Source organism: Symphalangus syndactylus, chromosome 8 (assembly GCF_028878055.3).
Source record: "Symphalangus syndactylus isolate Jambi chromosome 8, NHGRI_mSymSyn1-v2.1_pri, whole genome shotgun sequence".
Lineage (NCBI taxonomy): Eukaryota > Metazoa > Chordata > Mammalia > Primates > Hylobatidae > Symphalangus > Symphalangus syndactylus.
Window position 1 is genome coordinate 73,665,764 of NC_072430.2, and position 27,494 is coordinate 73,693,257.

Here is a 27,494-nt window from a genome sequence, read left to right on the forward strand (position 1 = left end):
GCTTGGGGGGCAATTGTTTAAAGTCACTTTGTCCCTTACTACCTGCTTCATCCATTTTCATGTTCTTCGAATTTGTGAAACAAAGAAGAATGTATAGCCAATCAATAGCTTATGTTATTGTAATGTAAGTTATTGGTAAACAACTTAGGAACTGCCTCTTCTTTTTTCTTTAAAAGCTACTTATAAGTGCTGCTAATCAGCATATATTCAGGGCAATTTGAATCCATGCTTTCATGTGGCAGTCCTCAAACTTGGCTCAAATAAACTGTCTACTTACATTAATTTTGCCTCAGTTCTTCCCTTTAGGTTGACAATATTGCATCAAGTTGAATACTCACAGCAATTGTATGAACTAGGTAGTATTTATTACTGGCCCTATTTATACCTGAGGAACAGAGAAGTTGAACAACTTGTTCAAGATCACAGTTTCACAGCAGGAGGACCATTATTTGAAGCAGGCAGTCTGATTCCAGACACCCAGTTTTTACACGCTGTACTGTTTTCAAAACTCTAAGATTTCATGGATCTTTGATTTTTTTTTTAAAATTTCACTTGTCCTTTTTTTTTTTGAGAACTACAACAACACGATGTGTGTGTATTCACACACATTTTTGGAAAATATTTGAAAAAAAAACCCAAAACACTTCACATGAATGGAGGGCCAAAGGAAGGGCTGGGGTACAGACGCCGTCCAGAAATACTTAAAAATAAATGTTTATACTAACACAAACTAGCAGCCATTCCCCTACAACCTGCGGTACTTTTTAACCCAATCTGTTTGGGATTGAGGGCGGGACTCCAGGGTCTCTGGGAGGCCCCGGCAGCCGCGCATGCTCAGAGCACAGGGACCGCTCCACCTCGTCCGTGGCCCCGCCCACCCAGGCCGCAAGGAGTGCCGGGACGGTCCCCATCTTCTTGGAGCGCTTTAGGCCGGCCGGCGGCGCTGGGAAGTGGAGTCGTTGCTGTTGCCGTTTGTGAGCCTGTGGCGCGGCTTCTGTGGGCCGGAACCTTAAAGGTGAGTAACTCTCGGTGGCTAATGAGAAGCTACAAAAGGGCCCGCTTTGCTGGTGCGCGACCGCGCGTTTCCGTTCCTTACTGCTTCTCGCGGCGTCCGTCCGCCCCTCGCCGTCCTCACGTTCAGGCGGAGCGCCGCGTGGGCCGCAGCCGGAGGCTGTGGAGCCGAGGGGGCGCGGGCGGCGGCGAGGCTGCCCCCGCGAGGAAAGCGGGATCCTGGGGTTCCCCGCACGTGGCTGGTGCCCAGGCAGTTCCGCGGTTGCTTAGAGACGGGACTGTGGCTGCCCCCATCCCCATTGCGTCTTTTCGTTGTTTTTTTATTTTTTTATTTATTTTTTTACCTCCACCGCGTTCTAGTCTCACCGAAGGCTTGTGGCCATCTCTGTAAGTTTCTGGGGAGGTGGGCACGGGGTAAACGCCAGAGGGTTCTGTGGAGCCTATGGGACTGACTGGAGGCCAAAGAACTTTGGGCCGCAGATGTACCCCAGCGTCACTCTTTTTGGTCTGTTAGGGCCTTCATCGCTCACATCAGGTTTCAGTGTGAAACGGGAAAACGTGGGTAATATTTCACTTACAGTCGTACATTCTGGAAAAGTATCTGATGAAGCGCAGTTCCAAAATTAGGCTAAATAGGTTTTGCAGGGTCTAAATAGTTCTTTTATTTCATCGTTTGCTTTGTAGGGGGCCTTAGATCACGGTAGTAACTTAGGAGTGTAGATTGTGATAGACAAGACAATGCATAAAATTGAGTAATTTCTCTAGGGGGATGTGGATCACACAGTACCCCGTTGCAAGTGCTTCCTATGTGTATCCAGGGTATCGAATGCAATTGCAGTGTATCAGGCGATGCTTCCAAGAAGTGTACCTACATCAGTTCATAACTAGAGTCAACTAATGGCAATATTCTTGATGATTTGTTCACATAACTTTTGTACAATTGGGATGACTGAGTGGCTTAGCAGAGTCCTGGAGGCAAGTACTTTGTAATTAGAAGACTTGGTTTGTAGTTTCTAGCAAACCAATAGCACAGCTTCCTTTTTTCCCTGCAGTGCTAATGTCAGGAATACGAAACAGGAAACTGGCTATCCAATGTATTAGTAAATTAGTAGGCATACTCCCCAGTTTAATGTTGTGTTAGTGTGACCACATTCTCCCATTTTTGTTTTCGTATGTTCCTTAGCATAGAGTATCTAAGGAACTGTAACGTTTTTCACCTTGAAGTTATGATGCCTAACTTGGTAACAAGGTTTGGGTAAGTCAGTTGTGACTACATTTTAAAAAAAATGAGGCCAGGCGCGGTGGCTCACGCCTGTAATCCCAGCACTTTGGGAGGCCGAGGCGGGTGGATCGCCTGAGGTCAGGAGTTCAAGACCAGCCTGACCAACATGGTGAAACCCCCGTCTCTACTAAAAATACAAAAATTAGCCGTGGTGGCGGGCGCCTGTAATCCTAGCTACTCAGGAGGCGAAGGCGGAATCGCTTGAACCTGGGAGGCGGAGGTTGCAGTCAGCCGAGATCGCACCATTGCACTCCAGCCTGGGCAACAAGAGCGAGACTCCGTCTCAAAAAAAAAAAAAAAAAAAATGAACCCATACCAAACAAATGCACAGAGAGCCATGGTGATATATTGATAGATAGTTATCTGTTTAAAACTGGAAATGGTTGGTAAGTTATTGGAGTTTTTTTCCCTAAAGCTTGCTTGACCAGCTAAGTGAAGATAAACAGTTTCTTGTCATAGAAGATGGGGTAGTGATTTACTGAAAGACAAGTTTTTTATAGTTTTTAGATTTTTTCATCACTTATTCCAAAGTGTTGCTTTGTTGAGATATATGAGAACTGAGTAAAGAAACTGAACCCGTGAAAATAGAAATTCTTGATTTTTTAAGAAAACAATGGGATATTAATACTTTGTAAACATTCTCTTTCTAGTCTTGAGTTTTATATAAAAAAATAACTTTATGCTAATTTGGGAAATTTTACAGATAGCCACAATGGCTGAAAATGGTGATAATGAAAAGATGGCTGCCCTGGAGGCCAAAATCTGTCATCAAATTGAGGTATGATTCCTGTGCTATAAACTGCAAAAACAAGTGCCTTGAAAGAAAATGTAGGACCTCAACACAAATACAGAAAGAACATTTAATTTCAGTATATGGACATATTCAACATTTGGCTTGCCTTTGATTCTTAGATGAACATATAATAGCATACAGTTTTATATTGGTGGTGCCAGGTTGTGAAACTTAAGATGTACAAACATTTCAAAAGGTAACACTATAAACTAGAGTTACTTTATCTTTTTAAAATTTTAGTTTCATAGTCTCATACAAAATTTTAGCTTCATAGTCTTATATAAAATGAGGATAATAGTAGTTCTTTCCTCATAATGTAGTTTGGAGGATTAGTGAATATAATGTTAAGTACTTAGAAGAATTCCTGACACATAAGTAACATAAAAGTCCTTGGTAAAGTACCTTCCCTGTTAAATAACACTATATTTTTGATGATCTTAGTAGTTTTTTTCTGCCCAGTCAGTTCTCAGCTGTTGTAACTTTAATATAGTATCTTTTTTTTTTTTTTTTTTTTTTTTTTGAGATGGAGTCTCACTCTGTTGGCCAGGCTGGAGTGCAGTGGCACTATCCTGGCTCACTACAATAGTATCGGCTCACTGCAGCCTCTGCCTCCTGGGTTCAAATGATTCTCCTGCCTCAGCCTCCCAAATAGCTGGCATTACAGTAGCATGCCACCACACCCGGCTAATTTTTGTATTTTTAGTAGAGACGGGGTTTCACCATGTTGGCCAGGCTGGTCTCGAACTCCAGACCTCAGGTGATCTGCCCACCTCAGCCTCCCAAAGTGCTGGAATTACAGGTGTGAGCCACTGTGCCTGGCCAGTAACTTTAATATAGTATCTGTTTTCAAAACCCTCTTAGCATTTTTTCAAATTTAGGTATTATGTTTATGTTAACGTAATACCTCAAGTGATCCGCAGTACCTTTGCAGTACCAATGCGGGAGGATGGCTTGAGTCCAGGAGTTAGAGACCAGCCTGGGCAACATGATGAGGCCCCATCTCTACAAAAAAATTTTAAAAATTAGCTGAGTGTGTTAGCGGTTTACCTGTAGTCCCAGCTACTTGGGAAGCTGAGGTGGGAGGATTGATGGAGCCCAGAAGGTGGAGGCTGCAGTGGCTGTGATCATACCACTGCACTCCAGCCTGGATGACAGAGTGAGACACTGTTCCGGGGGCGAGGGGAAGAAACTTGAGAGTCTTTGTGAGCATACTGTGGCTGGGGAGGCTGCCTGATTTGCAAATCGTTCTTTGTTCAGTTAAACTCAAAAAAACCTTAAAATCTTTACAATGCATCCCATGCAATAATGGTTGCATGGGAAATTATCTCTAAACTTAAGTTCTTGCTAAGAACCCCTCAGATCATATTGTTTGGTGTGGGGTTTTTCTGCAATTCTCAGAACTGCTTTTTTTTTTAAGCTGCACCTCTCTGCATTTAAAATGTCTTATGTTCCTTTTTTTGGTATTAATTTCTTTATGACTGTGGGGAGAAAAATTAGAAATTATTCATTCTGTGTTTAATACTTAGAACAATACTAAGATGTATATAGAAAAGGTTGTATCTTTCCCACAACCTGCTAACTCAAATTCTACTCTTCTGAGGTAATCAAGGTTAAAAGCTTTTGACACTTTGCTTCATGCTCATACTAAATTTTTTAGTGGACCTTATATTTTACAACAGTTCTAGGTTTACAGCAAAATTGAGTGGAAGGTACAGAGATTTTCCATATATCCGCTGCCTTCACACAAGCATAGTGCCTTCACCTTTTAAAACATCCCCCACCAGAGTGGTACATTTCTTTTTTTTTTTTTTTTTTTCTGAGACGGAGTCTCGCTCTGTTGCCCAGGCTGGAGTGCAGTGGCACGATCTCGGCTCACTGCAAGCTCCGTCTCCCGGGTTCACGCCATTCCCTTTCCTCAGCCTCTCCGAGTAGCTGGGACTACAGGCGCCCGCCACCACGCCCGGCTAATTTTTTGTATTTTTAGTAGAGACGGGGTTTCACCGTGGTCTCGATCTCCTGACCTCCTGATCCGCCCGCCTCGGCCTCCCAAAGTGCTGGGATTACAAGCGTGAGCCACCGCGCCCGGCCCAGAGTGGTACATTTCTAACAATTTTATTTCCTTCCCTTTCCCTCGCTAAACATAGGATGCATTTTTGTGGAGAAAAGTTTTGTAATCAATACTTTTTTCATTCTCCTCTTTAATATGAAGCATCTTTCTAATTTTTTTAGCTGTAATCATTCTTTGACAAATATTCTTAGATATAAATCTTAGTAAACATGTTTATTGATTTCTTCAAGGTAAAATTCTAAGAAGGAGCCATACCAGCTCAAGGATTATGCACATTTAAGAAAACACTGATAATTGTCAGTTTACATCTACCTGAATGGCTAGTTCTCTGTGTTCAAGTCAATACTAGGTAGTCTTGGTTTTTTTTCTAATCTCAGCCAGTTTGTTAGGGGAAAAATGCTGTCTTGTTGCTTTAAATTGTATTTCTTTGATTAATAATGAAATGAGGTTGGATTTTTTTTTTAGTTTACAGTACATTATTTATTTACTTATTTATTTGTTGTGATGGAGTTTCACTCTTGTCTCCCAGGCTGGAGTGCAGAGTGCAGTGGCGTGATGTCGGCTCACCACAACCTCCACCTTCCAGGTTCCTCAGCTTCCCAAGTAGCTAGGATTATAGGTGCATACCACTATACCCAGCTAATTTTTGTATTTTTAGTGGAGACGGTGTTTCACCATGTTGGTCAGGCTGGTTTCGAACTCCTGACCTCGGGTGATCCACCCACTTCAGCCACCCAAAGTGCTGGGATTACAGGCATGAGCTACTGCGCTTGGCCTATTTTTTAAAATTTTTACAAAAATCATTAGCTGGGCATGGTGGCATGTGCCTGTCATCCTGGTTACTTGGAAGGCTGAGGCGGAAGATCAATTGAGCCCGGGAATTTCAGGCTGCAGTGAGCTATGGTTGCACCACTGCACTCCAGTCTGGGCAACAAAGCAAGACCTGATCTCTGAAAAATAGTGTCTTTTTTTTTTTAGACAGAGAGACAGTATTGCTCTCCGCTCAGGCTGGAGTACAGTGGCGGTGATCTCAGCTCACTGCAACCCCCACCTCCTGGGTTCAAGCTAGTCTTGTGCCTCAGCCACCCGAGTAGTTGGGATTACAAGTGTGCACCACCATGTGTGGCTAATTTTTGTATTTTTAGTAGAGTCAAGGTTTCACCACTTTGGCCAGTCTGTTGTCGAACTTCTGGCCTCAAGAAATTGACCCACCTCAGCCTCCCAAAGTGCTGGGATTATGGGCTTGGGCCACCGTGCGAGGCCAATAAAATATCCTTTAACTGTTTTCTATTAGGGTGTTCTCTTTTTACCCTTCTTCTTTGTTTGTAAGAATTCTTGACAAATTTGTTTGTCTTTTACTTTTGTGTTACTTCTGGCATTCCAAATGGTCATACTTGGGTTTTTCCTTGGCTTGTATATTGAGAGTTCCTCTATGCTTAAATTTGATAAACATTTACTTTAACTTTTTCTTTTCTTTTTTTTCGAGGCAGCGTCTTACTTTTTTCCCAGGCTGGAGTACAGTGGCACAATTATGCCTCACTGCAACTTCAACCTGCCAGGCTTAAGCAATCCTCCCACTTCAGCTTCCTGAGCTGGAACTAGAGGCACGTACCACCCATGCCTGGCCTTTTTTTTTGGAGAGCTGGGGTCTTGCCATGTTGCCTAGGCTGGTCTTGAACTCCTAGACTCAAGCGATACACCCACCTCAGCCTCCTAAAGTGCTGGGATTAGGCATGAACCACCACTCCTGCCCCCCGCCGCCCCTTTTTTTTTTTTTGAGATGGAGTCTCTTTTGTCAGGTTGGAGTGCAGTGGCACGATCTTGGCTCACTGCAGCCTCCACCTCCTGGTTTCAAACGATTCTCCTGCCCCAGCCCCCTGAGTAGCTGGGACTACAGGCGTATGCCACTATGTGCAGCTAATTTTTGTATTTTTAGTTGAGACGGGGTTTCACCATGTTGGCCAGGGTGGTCTCGCCCTCTTGACCTCCCAAAGTGCAAGGATTACAGGCGTGCGCCACTGTGCCCGGCCCCTTTCCCTTATTTTTTAATTTTAAAAAATTGGAAGGCCAGGTGTGGTGGCTCATGCCTGCAATCCCAGCACTTTTGGGAGGACGAGGTGGGCAGATCACTTGAGATCAGGAGTTCAAGGCCAACATGGTGAAACCCTGTCTCTACTAAAAATAACAAAAATTCGCTGGGCGTGGTGGCACATGCCTGTAATCCCAGCTACTCAGGAGGCTGAGGCAGGAGAATCACTTGAACCTGGGAAGCGGAGGTTGTGGTAAGCTGAGTTCATGCCACTGCACTCCAGCCTGAGCAACAGAGTGAGACTCTGTCTCAAAAAAAAAAAAAATAAAAATTGAGTGATTAACCAATTTATTCCAGTTCTTTTTATTTAACCATCTATTCTTTCCACACTGATTTCAAGAGGCTTTTCATATAATCTTTAAATATATTCTTCTTTAAGGTTTTCTAGTCTATTGACACATCTGTTACACTATTTTAGTAATTGACATTTTAGTTTTATCTTTTTGCTAACTTGTATTGTAAACATTATCGTATATTTGGGGAAAATGTTTTGCCTTTTGTAACTTATGTATTTTTAAATAACAGAAATTGGTACCGTAGTGTCAGGATTGGAGTCCATATTATACAGTGTTCTGAGATACATTGTAATTATCTCACAGTATTATTTTGGCGACTTCAATTTGCCACGGGACAAGTTTCTAAAGGAACAGATAAAACTGGATGAAGGCTGGGTACCTTTGGAGATAATGATAAAATTCAACAGGTAACAAGCTTTTAAAAATAATCTTTAGGTTTTCCGTTTACAATGAGTGCTACTGCTGAGTCTTACGTTTTTATATGTACTCTTCAGGTTGAACCGTCTAACAACAGACTTTAATGTAATTGTGGAAGCATTGAGCAAATCTAAGGCAGAACTCATGGAAATCAGTGAAGATAAAACTAAAATCAGAAGGTCTCCAAGCAAACCCCTACCTGAAGTGACTGATGAGTACAAAAATGATGTAAAAAACAGATCTGTTTATATTGTAAGTGGGCCTGTAATGCATTTAAATATCTTACATTTATTTAGAAAGTAAAATCTTACATTTATTTAGAAAGTAAAGTATGGAAGAATAAGGGCTCAGGAATCACAGCCTCACTAATTACTGTATGTCCTTTCGTAATATTCTTAACCTAAGTTTCTTTTTGTTTTGTTTTGTTTTGAGACAGTCTCATCCTGTTGCTCACGTTGGAGTGCAGTGGTGTGATCATGGCCCACTGCAGTCTTGACCTCCTGGGCTCAAGTGATCCTCCCACCACAGCCTCCTGAGTAGCTGGGACTACAGGCACATGCTACCATGCCTGGCTAAAAATTTTTTGTAGAGACAGGGGTCTCCCTATGTTGCCCAGGCTGGTGTCAGTCTCCTGGGCTCAAGTGATCCAATCACCTTGACCTCCCAAAGTGCTGGGATTACAGGTGTCAGCCACCATGCCTAGTCCTAAGTTTTATCTTCATAAACGTGGATATTTTCTACCTTGTAGAACTGTTGTGAGAATTAAATGAAAAAAATACATCATTGGATGAAATCTTTGACATATTCTAAGCACCTATTGCATATTAGCTGTTCTTATTTTTCAGCAGCTAAACTTGATTGCAGTTTTCTTTAGCGTATTTTTAAATAGTTTTTTATTATGGAAAATTTCAGATACATATATAAATAGATTCAATAATGTACCATCACCAGCTTTAGTAGTTAATAACAGAACATGCAAATCATCTTGTTTTAGTTCTGCTTCAACTGAATTATTTTGAAGCAAATATCAGATGAATCACTTTTATTGTACTGGAGAATAGTGGCTCCTAAACAAGGCTGTTAAGTGATTAGCAAAGAGAAATATAGATAGATAGGTATATCCTGGGTTCATTTCAAGAAAAAATGAATCAAATTCTCTCCAATTGTTTATCTGAGAAGTCATTATTTGTTATTTGTACATTTCTTCCCACTCTTCACAGAAAGGCTTCCCAGCTGATGCAACTCTTGATGACATAAAAGAATGGTTAGAAGATAAAGGTCAAGTACTAAATATTCAGATGAGAAGAACATTGCATAAAGCATTTAAGGTATGATAATACAGACTTTTTCTAGTTTTAAAATATATAGGACATAACTTAAAAAAATATTTTCCTTCCTTTTACAGGGATCAATTTTTGTTGTGTTTGATAGCATTGAATCTGCTAAGAAGTTTGTAGAGACCCCTGGCCAGAAGTACAAAGAAACAGACCTGCTAATACTTTTCAAGTAAGTCTTTTTGCTGATGTTTCTCCTTGCCTTTTAGTTATATGGACACACACTAGGGTAAGGAGCATGGAAGTAGTATCCCCTGAAAGGCCAATATTTTTAGTATCTTTAGATGACCTTTGAGAAATGCTTGATATTTGTTCAGTGAGAACTATAGTCTTTAAAAGTGTTCATTAGTACCTTTTCACTGTTAACAATTTTTTTTCTTTTTCTTTTTCTTTTGAGACAAGTTTCACTCTTGTCGCCCAGGCTGGAGTGCAGTGGTGTGATCTTGGCTCACTGCAACCTCTGCCTCCTGGGTTCGAGCGATTCTCTTGCCTCAGCCTCCCGAGTAGCTGGGACTACAGGTGCATGCGACCTCGTCCACCTAATTTTTGTATTTTTAGTAGAGATGGAGTTTCACCATGTTGGCCAGGCTGGTCTCGAACTCCTGACCTCAGATCATTCGCCTGCCTTGGCCTCCCAAAGTGTTGGGACTACAGGCATGAGCCACCGCGCCCAGCCACTGTTAGCCATTATTAAAGGAGGTTATGTTTTAATACTGATTTTGCATCTAAAACTTTTAATCAGGCTGGGTATTAAAATTTGGGCTTTTGTGTGTTTGGAAAATATATCAATGCAGTTTTCATCTTATTTTTTGTAGCCTATATATATATTTTTTTTTTAACAGTACAAAGGATTTGAGATTTGGGTCACATTCTTTGTGTATGTGTGTCTAAGTGTCTAAAAATGGGGATGAACCAGAGCATTTTCATGATAAAATTAGGTGTAGGGCCATAGTTCCCTACTTTAGAAGATTGTACATTAGTCTTCTAAATGGTATATACTAAATTTGATTGACTTAGAGATGCACTCTGATGGGTCATAGTATCAGTGTTAAATCCTCAAAAATTATTTAACATGATTTTCGTATGTTATTCTTGGATCTTGGGGATTTTAGAATTTTCTCCTTTTGTGGAATTAACACTATAGAAAACTGCAATATTATTTGCAAGACTTCGGATACACTTTTTTCCCTGTACATGAATGATAAATGAAAATCAACATGAAATTGCTAATGGATAGGGGGTTTCTTTTTGGGGTCATGAAAATGTTCTGAAATTAGTAGTGATGGTTGTACAACTGAATATACTAAAAAACATTCAAGGTACACTTTAAAAGAGTGAATTTTGTGGCACATGGATTTTTTCCTTAGTAAAGCTGTTATTTAAAAAAACATGAGAGAGTAATAACTTCCTTGGCATATTTTGAATTTTTAGTTGATGATTATGTTGATAGTGTGTGCAACATTCATTGCTGTGCCATGTCTTAAGTTATTCAAAATAATCTTCAGTCTTAACTTTGTTCTCGTGAACTTAGCCTGTGTACTGTTTGTTCTTTAGGGACGATTACTTTGCCAAAAAAAATGAAGAAAGAAAACAAAATAAAGTGGAAGCTAAATTAAGAGCTAAACAGTAAGTATGTTGAACTAATCGTGACATAATTTGAATTCTTTAAAGCTCTGACAGAAATATAGTTGGTGAGCTCTGAAATAGTGGCAGTAGACCTTTCTCTTTGCTAGTGAAACATTGAGATCTTAAGCTGCCTTGACAATCTTGGGGCCAAATTGCATTGCAGTCTAGCATTGGACGATCAAAAAAACCTAAGGACATCTGGCTTTGGTTAAGTAAGTTTAGTGATCACGATTGGTTAACTTTATTAAGACTTAATTTTCTTAAATAGAAGTATGTTGTAATTATGATATTTTTATTTGTAGGGAGCAAGAAGCAAAACAAAAGTTAGAAGAAGATGCTGAAATGGTAAGTATATATTACTGCTATCTAGTACATCTGTAATTCAAAGTTAAATGAATAGCTTTTAAGTCTGAGGACTTTTTCAAGAAAATATGTAAGCAAAGCTATCTATAGTTGTTATTGCACTAAAGTAAATTCATCAGGTATTATATTGAGGGAAAAGAGAAAACTAAGGATAGGAAATATGTTCTAAAATACGGAAAAGGCTGGGTGCAGTGGCCCATGCCTGTAATCCCAGCACTTTGGAAGGCTGAGGCGGGCAGATCAGTTGAGGTGAGGAGTTCGAGACAGCCTGGCCAATATGGTGAAACCCCATCTTTACTAAAAATACAAAAACTAGCCAGGCGTGGTGGTGCATGCCTGTAGTAATCCCAGCTACTTGGGAGGCTGAGGCAGGAGAATCACTTGAACCCGGGAGGCGGAGGTTGCAGTGAACCAAGATCATGCCACTGCACTCCAGCCTGGATGACAGAGTGAGACCCTGTTTAAAAATAAAAAATATAATAAAACACAGGAAAATATATTTTGAAATATTCAGAAAAAGTTCATTTATGCCTAGAACTTATTTTTATAAGAAAATGTCCTATAACTTATAAAGATTCTAATCATAGGTTAATACATGACTTATTTTTGACTTAATAAGATACTGATGTGTATTTCCATTTAGAAAGTTACAGGTAAAAATTTTTATTTGGGGAAAATAATAATGACTATAAATTTTTTTTTTTTTTTTTTTTTTTTTGAGACCGAGTCTCACTTTGTCACCCAGGTTGGAGTGCAGTGGCGCGATCTCGGCTCACTGCAAGCTCCACCTCCCAGATTCACGCCATTCTTCTGCCTCAGCCTCCCGAGTAGCTGGGACTACCGGCGCCCACCACCACGCCTGGCTAATTTTTTGTATTTTTTTTTTAGTAGAGACGGGGTTTCACTGTGTTAGCCAGGATGGTCTCGATCTCTTGACCTTGTGATCCGCCTGCCTCGGCCTCCCAACGTGCTGGGATTACACAGAGGTGTGAGCCACCGTGCCCAGCCTAAAAATTTTTTAAAATATGATAAATGCTGCCTAGAATTATTTTCCAAGATAGTTTAATAGCCAGATTTATGTAGTTTATAACTAATTAAATACCAGTTGTATAAGATCAAATAATATTGAAAGCCATTTTGGAATAAAAGATGACAAAGGAAAACACCAACACTATGAAACTACTTTATTTATTTATTTATTTATTTATTTTTTGAGATGGAGTTTCGCTTTTGCTGCCCAGGCGGGAGAAACTACTTTAAAATAGCATTTTGGTTTCTAGTCTTTTTCTTGTATAGCTATAATGTGATGTGAGTCATTTCTGGTCTGTTGTTGCTTTTAAGAAACTTTTTGATCACTTTGTATATTTTTATAGAAATCTCTAGAAGAAAAGATTGGATGCTTGCTGAAATTTTCGGGTGATTTAGATGATCAGACCTGTAGAGAAGATTTACACATACTTTTCTCAAATCATGGTGAAATAAAATGGATAGACTTCGTCAGAGGAGCAAAAGAGGTTTGGAAACGTCCCTATCCTTTTTAGCAATCAGTTTGAAAATCTGTAGAGACTTAGACAAAATTAGTAGAAAGTAATTTTAAAAATTGTGTTTATTAAATTAGTTTCTACTTGATCATTTTGTTATTGTCACTAGATGTGATGTCTGATATTTTCTGAATTATACTATGAATAACTGTTCATACTGATGATTGCAGTTTTACTTCTGTAGCATTCCTTTTCTTCTGTTCAGTAAAATTCATTCAAACTGGTAAAGACATGGAAGGTTTAGAAAAATTACTTTGAACAAAGAAATTAATTGTGGGACTAAAAACCAAGGGTATGGCTTTTGTTTTCTGTCTCTGGTATAGGGGATAATTCTATTTAAAGAAAAAGCCAAGGAAGCATTGGGTAAAGCCAAAGATGCAAATAATGGTAACCTACAATTAAGGAACAAAGAAGTGACTTGGGAAGTACTAGAAGGAGAGGTGGAAAAAGAAGCACTGAAAAAAATTATAGAAGACCAACAAGAATCCCTAAACAAATGGAAGTCAAAAGGTCATTTATTCTGATTTTTCTTTAACAGTTTGGTTGTTGAACCCATTTACTTGAGCAATAACTTTAATCAGTGTTCAAAAACATTGACAAGAGACTTAAAAAAAATTCTTTACAGAGCGCTCAATTGTGTCTCTACAGGTCGTAGATTTAAAGGAAAAGGAAAGGGTAATAAAGCTGCCCAGCCTGGGTCTGGTAAAGGAAAAGTACAGTTTCAGGGCAAGAAAACGAAATTTGCTAGTGATGATGAACATGATGAAAATGGTGCAACTGGTAAGTTTTTTTCTAAGTCCTTTGGTAGTTTCATGAGAAAATTTCTACTTCCATAAATAAATGATTTGCCAGAGAGAATAGGGATTTGAGCTTTTCAACTCCTGCATAAGTGCCATTCTTGGACTATCATGATTTACCTCAGTTATGCTGTTGTATAAGTCAGGGACATGATATTTGGAAGATGAATCTAGAGGTCAGGTCTGTACTAAGAGAAGCCTTTTCTCATTGGTGCAAGGAAGTTGTTGCATCTTTTTCAACAGTATCATTATTAGTAATTGTGCTCAGTATTAAACTAGAGCAGCACTTATGTTGAATTTAACAAAAATTAATTGTTACGTTATAGGACCTGTGAAAAGAGCAAGAGAAGAAACAGACAAAGAAGAACCTGCATCCAAACAACAGAAAACAGAAAATGGTGCTGGAGACCAGTAGTTTAGTAAACCAATTTTTTATTCATTTTAAATAGGTTTTAAACTACTTTTGTTTGCGGGGGCTTTTAAAAGGAAAACCGAATTAGGTCCACTTCAATGTCCACCTGTGAGAAAGGAAAAATTTTTTTTGTTGTTTAACTTGTCTTTTTGTTATGCAAATGAGATTTCTTTGAATGTATTGTTCTGTTTGTGTTATTTCAGATGATTCAAATATCAAAAGGAAGATTCTTCCATTAAATTGCCTTTGTAATATGAGAATGTATTAGTACAAACTAATAAAATATATACTATATGAAAAGAGCAAAAACAGTTTTTGATTTTTTTTTTCTTTTTGTACCCAAAGCATTTAGGAAAGAACTAGAATATTAGCTATTGACTATGGGCCCTTCCCACAGGCCATTTATGGTGTCTCCTAGGCTGGCTTTCTATATTTACACAGGAAAGTTGATAACACTAGAAATAATTACTTGTCACAAAGCTTTTCTTTTTTTATTCTTTTTCTTTTTTGAGACTGAGTCTCACTCTTATTGCGCAGGCTGGAGTTCAGTGGCACAGTCTCAGCTCACTGCAACCTCTGCCTCCTGAGTTCAAGCGATTCTCTTGCCTCAGCCTCCTGAGTAGCTGGGATTACAGGCATGAGCCACCACGTCTGGCTCAGAAAGCTTTTCAATACCGAATGTAGACCAGTGAAAATCAAGAGACTTACTGATTTCTTTTTATGAAACTTGTATGATGCTGGCAGGTCATATCGAAGCTCTGTAAAACAAAAGCCACCTAAGGATAAAATTATATTTCCAAGCATTTACCACCCTTGACTAAACAACAACAACAACAAAAACTAAGAAAAGTGTTAAGTGCTGGTAAGCTGAACATTTTAGAACCTTTAATTTATCCAAGCAGTGACTTGCTATATTCCTAGCATTGGCCATTGCAGCTTGGCATTTCTGTTATTATGGCCATTTATACTGAAATTTGAGGTTATAAGTGATGAGTTTAGAAGGATAAAAAGTGGACGAAAAAGTAAATCCTATGAAAATGATGGTACCTTTCTATTTTTAATTTCCTAATAGTCTATAGCTAACAATCTCATAACCATGCTTATTTCAAAATTTTCTTACCCAGAGTTTAATAATGGTAGTAAGTACCCATTTTCCTCCTAAGGTCTAAAACGAAAACCAGTTTTTCATATTTCTTCCTTCTAAAGAATAATGTAGATTCTCCAAACTCTTTACTACTGATCTATTTTAGAGGGATGGCAGTGAGTCTGCTACTCCTGTATGTCACAGCTTTCAAGTTTTAATGTGCAATCAAATCACCTGGGGATGTTGTTGAAATGCAGATTCTAGTTCAGTAGGTCTAGGTGGAGCCTGAAATTCTTTCTTTTTTTTTTTTTGAGACGGAGTCCCCCTCTGTCCCTCAGGCTGGAGTGCAGTGGCGCGATCTGGGCTCACTGCAAGTTCCACCTCCCGGGTTCATGCCATTCTCCTGCCTCAGCCTCCCGAGTAGCTGGGATTACAGGTGCCCGCCACCACACCCAGCTAATTTTTTGGTATTTTTTAGTAGAGACAGGGTTTCACAGTGTTAGCCAGGATGGTCTTGATCTCCTGACCTCATGATCTGCCCGCCTCAGCCTCCCAAAGTGTTGGGATTACAGGCGTCAGCCACCACGCCCGGCCTCAAATTCTTTATTTCTAACAAGGAAATCTCAGGGATTTTAATGTTGATGGTCTGAGGACCACATTTGGAGAAACAAGGCTCTGGCTTGGTATACTACTGGGACTGTTCTAAGGTGTTCCATACTGCATATAATACCTAAAACTGGCCAAGTGCAGTGGCTCACACCTCTAATCCCAGCACTTTGGGAGCCCAAGGTGAGCGGATGACCTGAGGTGAAGAGTTCGAGACCAGCCTGGCCAACATGGTGAAACCTTGTCTCTACTAAAAATAATAATAAATAGCTGGGCGTGGTGGTGCGCCTGTAGTCCCAGCTACTTGGGGAGGCTGAGGCAGGAGAAGAATCTCTTGAACCCAGGAGGTGGAGGTTGCAGTGAGCCAAGATCGTGCCGCTCCACTCCAGCCTGGGCAACAGAGGGAGACTCCATCTCAAAAAACAAGAACAAAAAAACACCCCTAAAACTGTCTAAGTAATGCAACACTGAAAATAACAGGAAGACGAACAGAGGTATATATTACATTATTAATTATTATGAACAGTAATATATCTAGCTGTATGTTTAACACTACAGTGGCAATTCATTATTAGTTTATTACTGTGAAAAAACATGTTCCCTTATTGCACTCTTATTTCAGGCTTAGATTATAATTAGCTTGTAGTTATATGCTTTTCCTGTTTTGATGTTTGTGACTATTACCCAATTTAGTAATAAAAATGTATCAAACATGATTTACTCATAGTGTTGATATTTAGAAGAAGAAAAAGATAAATGTTATTTGATTCCAGGGGCAATTAGAGAATAGAATTAGAGGCTGGGCTCAGTGGCTCACACCTGTAATCCCAGCACTTTGGAAGGCCGAGGCTGGAGGATCACTGAGGTCAGGAGTTCAAGACCAGCCCGGCCAACATGGCGAAACCCTGTCTCTATACTAAAGATTAAAAAATTAGCTGGGCATGGTAGTGCATGCCTGTAGTCCCAGCTATTCGGGAGATTGAGGCAAGAGTATCGCTTGAACCCAGGAGGTAGAGGTTGCCACTGCACTCCAGCCTGGGTAACAGAGCAAGGCTCTGTCTCAAAAAAAAAAAAGAAAAGAAAATGAAATTAGAAGATTATCCAGGAGTAATGTGATGGCATTTTCCATGAATGAATTTCAAACTAAGATCTGACCAACTCCAAGCCCATTTTTTTTTTTTTTTTTTTGAGATGGAGTCTCGCTCTTGCTCAGGCTGGAGAGCAGTGGCGCAATCTCAGCTCACTGCAAGCTCCACCTCCCAGGTTCATGCCATTCTCCTGCCTCAGCCTCCTGAACAGCTGGGACTACAGGCGCCTGCCACCACGCCCGGCTAATTTTTTTGTATTTTTAGTAGAGACGGGGTTTCACCGTGTTAGCCAGGATAGTCTCGATCTCCTGACCTTGTGATCCACCTGCCTCAGCCTCCCAAAGTGCTGGGATTACAGGCGTGAGCCACTGTGCCCGGCCCACGTTGTTTGTTTTTGTTTTTTTGAGACTGAGTCTCCTCTGTCATCCAGGCTGAAGAACAGTGGTGCGATCTCGGCTCACTGCAACCTCTGCCTCCGGGACTCAAGTGATTCTCCCGCCTCAGTCTCCCAAGTAGCTGAGATTACAGGTGTGTGCCACCGTGCCCGGCTAATTTTTTATATTTTTAGTAGAGACGGGGTTTCACCCCTGAACTCCAAACCTCAGGTGATCTGCCCACCTTGGCCTCCCAAAGTGCTGGGATTACAGGCGTGAGCCACCACACCTGGCCCCCAGCTCATGTTTTTAGCCATTGTTCTGCTATACAGTGTTCTGCCTAAGTCTGGAGTGACCAAATACTTGAGTGCTATTAGAAATTTTCAGTAAATTGCATAAATTAGGACAGTCTCAGGCTAAGTGTTCATTCTGCTTTTACTCCATTTCCAATCTATTACCAGTCATGCACATCTTGCCACACTGTAAAGCATACTTTATAGTATATCTTCTCAGCACCTGCATGAAAATTTTGGTTGGGCAAATACATATTGGCCCTTTTGGATATTAGGATTGAGATTTGTCTTACCTGCTATAATATCTATCTTGATTTTCCATTCTGCAGCTTTCTTTTGAACATGCTGAACATAAATAATATGTTGTTATGAGCTGATTTTTAAATAATGATTTTTTAAAATTGCTTTTTACTAATACTTGAGATTGAGTTTTTAAGCTTAAAATTTCATTAGAATCTAGAAGCTTATAAAAATTTCAATTGAATGGATAGTATTCTGAAAATAAGAAATCAATTTCAATACATTTAACAATCTGAACCAAATCACACAATAAATCCAAGTGATAGAAAGCTACTCATGCGCCACATAATGCCATTTGGGGTTATCTAGGGACTGCATATATTTTGGTAGTCCCATAAAATTATAAATGGAGCTGAAAAATTGCTATTGCCTAGTGATGTAGCTATCTTGACATCATAACACAACACATTACCGTCTTGGTGTTTATATATGTTTAGATCAAAAGAATACTATTGTGTTACAATTGCCTGTAGTATTCAATACAGTAACAGGTTGACAGGTTTGTAGCCTAGGAACAATAGACTATAACCACAGAGCCTCCGTGGTCCACTCTATGTTTGCACAATGATGAAATCACCTCAGGATGCATTTCTCAGAATGCATTAGTCAGAACATATCCCTGTTGTTAAAGGGTGCATGACTATTTCAGAAATCTATCAAAGGTGTAATGTTCTCATATGGTTTCTGTAGCATTATTTCATTAATATATACAGCTAGCTAGCCTAGAAACCATTTGGCAGAGATATATGTACACGGGGAATTCAGTTCATGCGGTAAAACTGAGTTTTATAAAATTCATGTTATGCCAAGACTACACTTTCAGGGATCATTTCTATAGTTCGTTACTAGAGAAGTTTCTCCGAAAGTGTAGAGCACCGTATCGTGAAAATGGCCATACTGCCCAAGGTAATTTATAGATTGAATGCTATCCCCATCAAGCTACCACTGACTTTCTTCACAGAATTGGAAAAAACTACTTTAAATTTCATATGGAACCAAAAGAGCTCACATAGCCAAGACAATCCTAAGCAAAAAGAACAAAGCTGGAGGCACCACGCTACCTGACTTCAAACTATACTACAAGGCTACAGTAACCAAAATAGCATGGTACTGGTGCCAAAACAGATATATAGACCAATGGAACAGAACAGAGGCCTCAGAAATAACACCACACATCTACAACCATCTGATCTTTGACAAACCTGACAAAAGCAATGGGAAAAGGATTCACCATTTAATAAATGGTGCTGGGAAAACTGGCTAGCCATATGTAGAAAACTGAAACTGGATCCATTCCTTACACCTTATACAAAAATTAATTCAAGATGGATTAAAGACTTAAATGTAAGACCTAAAATCATTAAAAACTCTAGAAGAAAACCTAGGCAATACCATTCAGGACATAGGCGTGGGCAAAGATTTCATGACCAAACACCAAAAGCAATGGCAACAAAAGCCAAAATTGACAAATGGGATCTAATTAAACTAAAGAGCTTCTGCACAGCAAAAGAACCTATCATGAAAGTGAACAGGCAACCTACAGAATGGGAGAACATTTTTGCAATCTATCCATCTGACAAAGGGCTAATATCCAGAATCTATAAAGAACTGAAACAAATTTACAAGAAAAAAAACAACCCCATCAAAAAGTGGGCAAAGGATATGAACAGACACTTCTCAAAAGAAGACATTTATGCAGCCAACAGACATATGAAAAAATGCTCATCATCACTGGTCATCAGAGAAATGCAAATCAAAACCACAATGAGATACCATCTCATACCAGTTAGAATGGCGATCATTAAAAAGTCAGGAAACAACAGATGCTGGAGAGGATGTGGAGAAATAAGAATGCTTTTACACTGTTGGTGGGAGTGTAAATTAGTTCAACCATTGTGGAAGACAGTGTGGTGATTCCTCAAGGATCTAGAACTAGAAATACCATTTGACCCAGCAATTCCTTTACTGGGTATATACCCAAAGGGTTATAAATCATGCTACTATAAAGACACATGCACACGTATGTTTACTGTGGCACTATTCACAATAGCAAAGACTTGGAACCAACCCAAATGACCATCAATTATATAGACTGGATAAAGAAAATGTGGCACATATACGCCATGGAATACTATGCAGCCATAAAAAAGGATGAGTTCATGTCCTTTGCAGGGACATGGATTAAGCTGGAAACCATCATTCTCAGCAAACTATCACAAGGACAGAAAACCAAACACTGCATGTTTTCACTCATAAGTGGGAGTTGAACAATGAGAACACATGGACACAGGGAGGGGAACATAACACATGGGGGCCTGTTGGGGGGTGGGGGGCTGGGGGAGAGATAGCATTAGGAGAAATACCTAATGTAAATGACAAGTTGATGGGTGCAGCAAACCAACATGGCACATGTATACCTATGTAACCTGCATGTTGTACACATGTACCCTAGAACTTAAAGTATAATTAAAAAAAAAAAAAATCATGTTATGCCAAGCTGTGCAGAAAAGAGTTCACAGCAGGCCTGGCTGCCTATCCTTAGAAAGGCCTGCTTAGTTTGGCCCTTGGCTGGAGATTGGGAACTTAGATTTTGGGAAGGTTCCCACTCCTTACTCCCTTAATAATAGTGTCTCACTGTGCCTAACACTGTTTATGCTGAACACCTGTTTTCCTACTGGGAGTCTAGAATTTGGGTATGTGTCAGAAAGGGAATTGCCTACATGATCAGTCCCTAATAAAAGCCCTGGGCACTGAGTCTCTAATGAGCTTCCCTGGTTGGCAATGTTTCACGTGTGTTATCAATAATTCATGCTGGGAAAATTAAGTGTGTCCTGTGTTATTCCACTGACAGAAGACTCTAGAAGCTTGGCCCTGGTCTCCCCCATTCTCTGCCTAATGCACCTTTCTCTTTGCTGATTTTGCCCTATATCCTTTCACTGTAATACATCATAGCCATGAATGAGACTAGATGCTGAGTCCTATGAGATTGTCTAGTGAATCATTAAACCTGAGGGTGTTCTTGGGGACACACGTTTGGATACCAATGTTTACTGGTGTTTGCTTTCATATATAGTGAGGATTTATTTACTAGCTATGTTGTGTCCTGTTGCTTGCCTACATGTACCACTACTTATTACTAGCAGTATAGTTCTTTTTAGCTGTTATATTTTATGTTTTTTAAAAGGTTATCAGATTACCATGTAACTAGAATGTATTATTTCCAACTGGGTTCTTATACACTGTATTGACATGAATTAAGTATTTTTCCTACAAAATCACTTTAAAATCTTTGAATACATGTATGATTTAAATAATAATAGCTAACACATAGCAATTACACGTCAGACACTGATCTAAGTGCTTTGTAAATATTAACTCATGTAATCCTCACAATCTTATGAAGTACAATTGGTACTCTCAGTCCCTTACACTTAGAGTATAGGTGAGGATAGTATAGATGACAAAAGCTCAATTACCTTGATGATGAAGTTCAATTACTTTGACCAAGAAAACAGCTGGGAGGCAGCAGAACTTGGATCTGAACCCAGAGAGTCTGGTCTGGCTTCAGAATCTCTGTTCCTAACCATTGTGTTATACTGACACTATAAAAATGTACTGCCCCTCCCCCCAGTTTCCTGGAATACAACTTACACACCTCTCCATGGGTTATATGCTGCAAAAGTAAGAATAGGTGATTTCTGAACTCAGATCTGTTTAGCTCCAGGCTCAGTGTTCTGAAAACCTGGCCTTACTGCCTCCCTTAAGTACATCAGGCCACACTGGGACAATGGGACAAAAGGGATCAACTAAGACTTACTCAGAGAAACCAAAACATACAGTAATCCTAGTTATAACACACTTTTCTACTCCTGAGTTATAGTCTCTCCTCTGGCAACAGTTCCTGTCTGAAAAAAATCTTTGAGGAAATAAGTCTTATAGCCTGGAAAAAGGCCAATCAGATGCTAGCTGGTTAAGCAGAAAATTTAGTTCCTAAGTTTCAGATGTCAAAAAGGTCAGGAGAAATAGATACTGTGGTATCTAGTATTCACAGCAAATCCTAAAAACACTGTCATGAATTTAAAAATAAATGCCACAGAATATCAGATGATTTGAACTTACTTCTCTAGTTGAGGATTTGTGTAAGGAATATACTGCTGTTCTTGCCATTTCCAAAGCAGTCTTTAGAAAAGCCATATCTGTCCCTGTGAAGAGTAGAAAAAAAGCTCCTATTTACCTCTTCTCAAAATAGAAGATTAAGTCAGTAGGATTTAGAAACATTTTCTTCCAAACTTCAAAATAGCCACCTTGAAATCTTTCAGCAATAAGGGTACAAATAAACTATCAAAATATTATTTTAAGGCTGGTAGAATAAAACCAGAATTATACTGTCTTGGTTAAATAAGGATAAAGTAAAAATTCTAATATTATATTCCAACATTAATGACTTCAAAAAAGGGAGAAGGAAATGCATAGAGTACTATTCAGAATCATCTTGGTGAGGGCAGGGTACTTTTTAAACTATGCCTGTCTTTTTTTTTTGAGTTTCACTCTTGTTGCCCAGGCTGGAGTGCAATAGCACGATCTCAGCTCACCACAACCTCTGCCTCCCAGATTCAAGTGATTCTCCTGCCTCAGCCTCCCTAGTAGCTGGGATTACAGGCATGTGCCATCACGCCTGGCTCATTTTGTATTTTTAGTAGAGATGGGGTTTCTCCATGTTGGTCAGGCTGGTCTCAAACTCCCGACCTCAGGTAATCCACCCACCTCGGCTTCCCAAAGTGCTGGGATTATAGGCATGAGCCACCGCGCCCAGCCAAACTATGCATGTCTTTTTCTACCCTCACTGACTTCCTAACCTCCTTGCCCACAGTACACACAAAATTAACAGCCACAGTGAGTCACTGTTACTGATGGGCACATGTAGAAACCCTTGGGTCTGTTAAGACATTAAAAAACAGATTCTAAGAGTATAAAATTCTTTCTATGTTTCAAATTCATTCATAAGGGTTAGGCAAATTATTCCTGAAAGCAAATGGGAGATATACCATAAATGACATGACTATCTTTGTTTACTTAATACAAATTTGTAAAAACGAAAGTTGAAAAACTCAGTTTCTTAGCCATGCATTAAACAAATTGAAATGTAAATTATAAGAACTATACAAATAAGAGATTGGTTTACTTAAGAGTAATAAAATCACTTAGCCTTGGTTTATTTAATGAAGAGTGATAAAATCACTTAGCCCAAACAGTGATAAAAATGGTTTTTATTTTTAATTTTTTCTAGACAGGGTCTTGCTGTTACCAAGGCTGGAGTGCAGTGGCACATTCATAGCTCATGGCAGCCCTGAATACCTGAGCTCAGGTGATCCTCCCACCTCAGCCTTCTGAGTAGCTAGGACTATAGGCACACCACCACACTTGGGAAATTAAAATGTGTGTGTGTGTGTGTGTAGAGGCAGGACACCACCACACTTGGGAAATTAAAATGTGTGTGTGTGTGTGTGTGTGTGTATGTGTAGAGGCAGGGTCTAACCCGGGATGGCTACCAACTCCTGGCCCCAAAGGATCCTCCTGTATCAGCCTCGCAAAGCACTGGGATTACACGCCTGAGCCACTGCGCCTGGCCTTAAAAATGGTTTTAAAATCTTTTCTATAAATATACCAATATACCCGATTCTTGTTACAAACCTTTATTATTTTTGGTCCCAAAGGGAGGATTCATAATTACTGTATCGAATGACTTGGACATTCTGTTAGATAATAAGCACACATCACATTGAACCATGTCAATATTTGTTAACTCAAACTCTTCTGCATTCCTATTAAATATTTCCAATGCGTCTTCATCTATGTCAAATCCAACACACAACCTATAAATACAAAACACACACAAAGAGTGGCGACTTATAGCTCCCAAGTAAAAACAAAACCAAAATTAGCTATTTTTTTTTTTTTTTACCATATATCTTCTTAACCCAATTAGCAAAATAAGAGTGAGTGTTTTCTTCTTCTTTTTTTTTTTTTCTTTTTTCAGACAGGATCTTGCTGTGCCACCCAGGTGAGTGTAGTGGTGCCATCTTGCACTGCTCAAGCAATCCTCCCACCTCAGCCTCCCAAGTAGCTGGGACTACAGGCGCACGCCACCACATCCAGCTAATTTTTGTATTTTTTGTAGACATGGGGTTTCACCATGTTGCCCAGCCTGGTCTCAAACTCCTGGGCTCAAGTAATCTGCCCACCTTGGCCTCCCAAAGTATTGGGATTACAGGCGTGAACCACTGTGCCCAGTCAAGTGTAACAGCATAATTTCCAAACCTGGCAGGGGTTGGAAACTCAGGTTTGTATAAAAGGAACTGCTGCTTTCACCATTTTTATTTAATTTGTGTAGTTTGTTTAGATCTTCTGCCCATTCAAAATGTATTCAGTATCAGATTTTTGCTTCCTATATCTCATTCTGTGGAGTCTCATAAATATAATTCAGTTAATCCCATTGATGCTCCTTATTAAAGCCACCCAATACCCAAATAGCATATATTGCATTACGTACCCTGCTCCTAAAATTGCAGTTCCGATGCTAAGTACTCCACAACCACATCCTAGATCTGCAACGACTTTATTTTCAATGTCATCATAAGTGTTATGGATTGTATAGAGCATACATGCTAAAAAATAAAAGAAAGAATAAGCAAGCTGGTGACTAAAATCTAATTTGTGCAAATGACTCTTTCTAAAATAATTTCTTGTGTTGCATTACTTAGTCCTCCCCAAATGCCATTCCAGATTATTTTTTTAAAAGATAAGGTGTAATAATTTGGTATGTCGTAAGAGGCACCATAAAGGAAGCTAATACCCACCAGCGTTTCTCAAAAAATAGTCTGCTAGCAATGCCAAGAATGACAAAACTGTGACCAGTCTCTGATGCAAAATAAGAAAAAAAAGTCAAAATGTTTAGTTTTTCCTCAGCTTGTTAAAAACATTGCCATATACTCATATTGGTTCTTTCTTTGATGCTGAAATATTTTTATGAAAGAATGGTAAGAGTAAATGGTTTTTTAAAAAATCCTTTTTTGTCAACATAAATTTGGCAACTCTATCAATTTCCAAAATTGTTCTGAAATTTTACTTATCTGTGAAATCTATAAGACTAGGAACCACTATCAAACAAGCATTAGCATCACAAAGACATAGAACCTTTTTTTTTTCCCTTTTTTTTTTAAAACACAGGTTCTCACTATATTGCCCACGCTGGTCTCGAACTCCAGGGCTCAAGCGATCCTCCCAACCCGGCCTTCCAAAGTGTTGGGATTACAGACATGAGCCACTGTGCCTAGCCACAGAACTTTGTTGTAACAAGTTTGTCACCAGAACACAAGCACCATAAGCTCCGCAATGTAGCCTTTAGACACACATACTCATGATCTACAGACATATATATTCATAATCTACAAATGAGACCTGATAATAGAACTACTGGGTGTTAGATACACTGAAGGTTAAACATGAATACCACCACCACCGATATTTCCCTGAAGATATCTGAACCCAGCAAGGACTGTTGGCCATTGATACCTGCGGATCCAGAGTTTTTTTGTTGTTGTTGTTTTTCAGAGACAGGGTCTACCTCTATCACCCAGGCTGGGGTGCAGTCGCAGATCAGAGCTTACTGCAGCCTGAAACTCCAGGGCTCAAGCAATTCTCCTGCCTTAGTAACAGCAGCTGGGACTATAGGCACATACTACCACACCAGGCTAATTTTTTTTTTTTTAAGAGCTGGGGTCTCACTGTGTTGCCCAGGCTGATCTTGAACTCCTGGGCTCAAGTCATCCTCTTGCCTTGGCCTCCCAAAGTGCTGGGATTATAGGGGTGAGTCACTGTACTTGGCCAGGTTGTTATTATTTTTTAAACTGGATATCACTAAAAAAACCTACAGTCAGAAGACCAGTAAGTCACTATTTGAGAAAACTCGTCTTAACCTCGACACAGTAGTTTTGTGTAAATTTTTGGTTGGAATCATGACAGTATCTTGGGGTTAAGTGTAAATACACATGTATTCTCCTTGACTTTCATTGGCAACTTAGAAACAACTATTTTGGAACTGGAAAAAACTCCTTGCAGGTACTCTCAGAAAATTAATTTTCCTAAGGGGCCAGCCTCAGCGGCTCATGCCTGTCATCTCAGCACTTCTTGAGGCCCTGGTGGGAGGATCGCTTCTGCCCAGGAGTCTGAGACCATCTTGGGCAACATAGCAAGACGCTGCCTCTACAAAAAATAAAAAATATTAGCCAGGCATGATGGTGCATGCCTGTAGTCCCAGCTACTCGGGAGGCTTAGGTAGGAGGATCACTTGAGTCCTGGAGGTCAAGGCTGCAGTTTCCGTGATCATGCCACTGCACTCCAGCCTGGGTGTCAGAGTGAGACGCTTATCTCAAAAAATAATAATAATAAATTTTTTTTCCCCTAAGGCTTTCCAATGACTTCGGTAACACAGATATATGTTTTCCTGTATTCTCTCTTGTACTCCCAGTATCAATGTCTGGCATGAAGCAACAATGCTAATGCTCAGAATGCTCAGAAAATCTGTTAAAATATGCATGCTCATCTTTACACAGCACATACTCTGATTTTGTTAAACTACCATTCCACTATCAACTCTGGTATTCTAGGGCAGAGTATAGCACAAGAATCCTTGCGTAGGCAATTAGTAGCGATGGGAAACTGATCCTTATTTAGTAAATGTTTACTGAGCTCCTAAATAGTACCAGCGACTCTTCTGGGCACTGAGAATCCAAGTATGAACAAGACTAACAAATTCCTTGTCCTCAAAGAGACTGTAATGTGAGAAGAGAAAAAAAACACATTAAAAAGATGTCTGGCAGTGTTAAGGGATATGCAGAAAACTAGACAGTAAAACGATAGTGTGTGTGTCTGTAGAGGCGTGCCTTGAGCTGCAGTGTCAAAGAAGACCTCTCTAACGCGATAGGTGATCTTTCAGCAGAATTTCTCTAGACATTCTCTGTATCCAAATAACTGTTCTATTTTTATCACAGAATAGACTGGACTAACTCCGAAAGCCGGGGCGTAGTGAACCAGCCGCCCTACCTGCAATGTGCGGCCTGGTAGGATATTGTTCTAGAAGTAGCTTGGGCTTTTCGAATCCATCCACTTGTTGCAGGCGACTCTCTAGTTCCTTAAGCCTTACTTTCTTCATTTTGTTTTAAAGTATGGACTCGTAGGGTTTGAAGGCACAGGATCTGCGGAGAAATCTATTGAACTGGGATCTTGTTTCCTCCCTACCCCCAACCTTCTCCCCTTTTTCAGCACCGCCGGCCGGACCCGAAGACGCGCCCTAAGGAGACGCCCGGACTCAGGGCCCGGGACGAGCCTCTGACCCACCTCCCGGGTAACCCAAGCCGCCCCAGGAGACGGCGGTGGCGCGTTGCTGTAGCAGCCCCAGGATCCCTCGCGCCACGACCACGCACCGCTGGAGGCGACCCGCACCTCGGCCGGGGCCGGAAGCGCCAGGCCGCACGCGCGTACGCGTTCGCCGCCCGGCGGCCCGGCGCCGAGCTGCAACATTTGTCTTGAGCCGGGGTTCCGCTGGCCACCTGGGGGCCTCATTGCCCCATCCCCTCCGCCTGCAAAGCCTGCGCTACTCGCTGACCCACGGCCAGTCCTCGCTGCCTGTCGCGTGCTCATTACCCTCTAGTTTGCCATGAG

The 27,494-nt window shown here is 40.2% G+C and overlaps 2 protein-coding genes and 1 pseudogene across 10 annotated transcripts; 2 read left to right on the forward strand and 1 right to left on the reverse strand.

The window, feature by feature from the left end:
- The first annotated feature begins 842 nt into the window (after window positions 1-842).
- On the forward strand, window positions 843-14,338 carry SSB (small RNA binding exonuclease protection factor La). 2 transcript variants are annotated; one of them, XM_055289663.2, is made up of 13 exons: window positions 925-1,015; window positions 1,356-1,398; window positions 2,997-3,071; window positions 7,843-7,946; window positions 8,034-8,208; window positions 9,177-9,284; window positions 9,362-9,462; window positions 10,845-10,916; window positions 11,219-11,261; window positions 12,653-12,793; window positions 13,144-13,330; window positions 13,469-13,600; window positions 13,944-14,338. In XM_055289663.2, exons 3-13 carry the CDS (start codon window positions 3,006-3,008, stop codon window positions 14,030-14,032), a joined length of 1,218 nt encoding a protein of 405 aa, XP_055145638.1. In that variant the 5' UTR covers window positions 925-1,015; window positions 1,356-1,398; window positions 2,997-3,005; the 3' UTR covers window positions 14,033-14,338. The 2 variants fall into 2 exon arrangements, with proteins under 2 accessions (XP_055145637.1, XP_055145638.1); XM_055289662.2 differs by lacking the exon at window positions 1,356-1,398 and having other exon boundaries at window positions 843-1,015.
- On the reverse strand, window positions 14,033-27,333 carry METTL5 (methyltransferase 5, N6-adenosine). Of its 8 annotated transcripts, none has more exons than XM_055289665.2 (8): window positions 27,257-27,331; window positions 26,877-27,028; window positions 24,325-24,439; window positions 23,466-23,647; window positions 21,894-21,976; window positions 17,768-17,819; window positions 14,738-14,805; window positions 14,033-14,135 (listed from the first exon to the last, which is right to left on the reverse strand). In XM_055289665.2, the coding sequence occupies exons 2-8, from the start codon at window positions 26,983-26,985 to the stop codon at window positions 14,097-14,099; spliced, it is 648 nt and encodes a 215-aa protein (XP_055145640.1). In that variant the 5' UTR covers window positions 26,986-27,028; window positions 27,257-27,331; the 3' UTR covers window positions 14,033-14,096. The 8 variants fall into 8 exon arrangements, with proteins under 8 accessions (XP_055145640.1, XP_055145641.1, XP_055145642.1 ...); XM_055289666.2 differs by having other exon boundaries at window positions 14,738-14,787; window positions 27,257-27,330; XM_055289667.2 differs by having other exon boundaries at window positions 14,738-14,787; window positions 27,171-27,330.
- On the forward strand, window positions 18,582-18,660 carry LOC129489099 (uncharacterized; annotated as a pseudogene).
- Window positions 27,334-27,494: the final 161 nt, after the last annotated feature.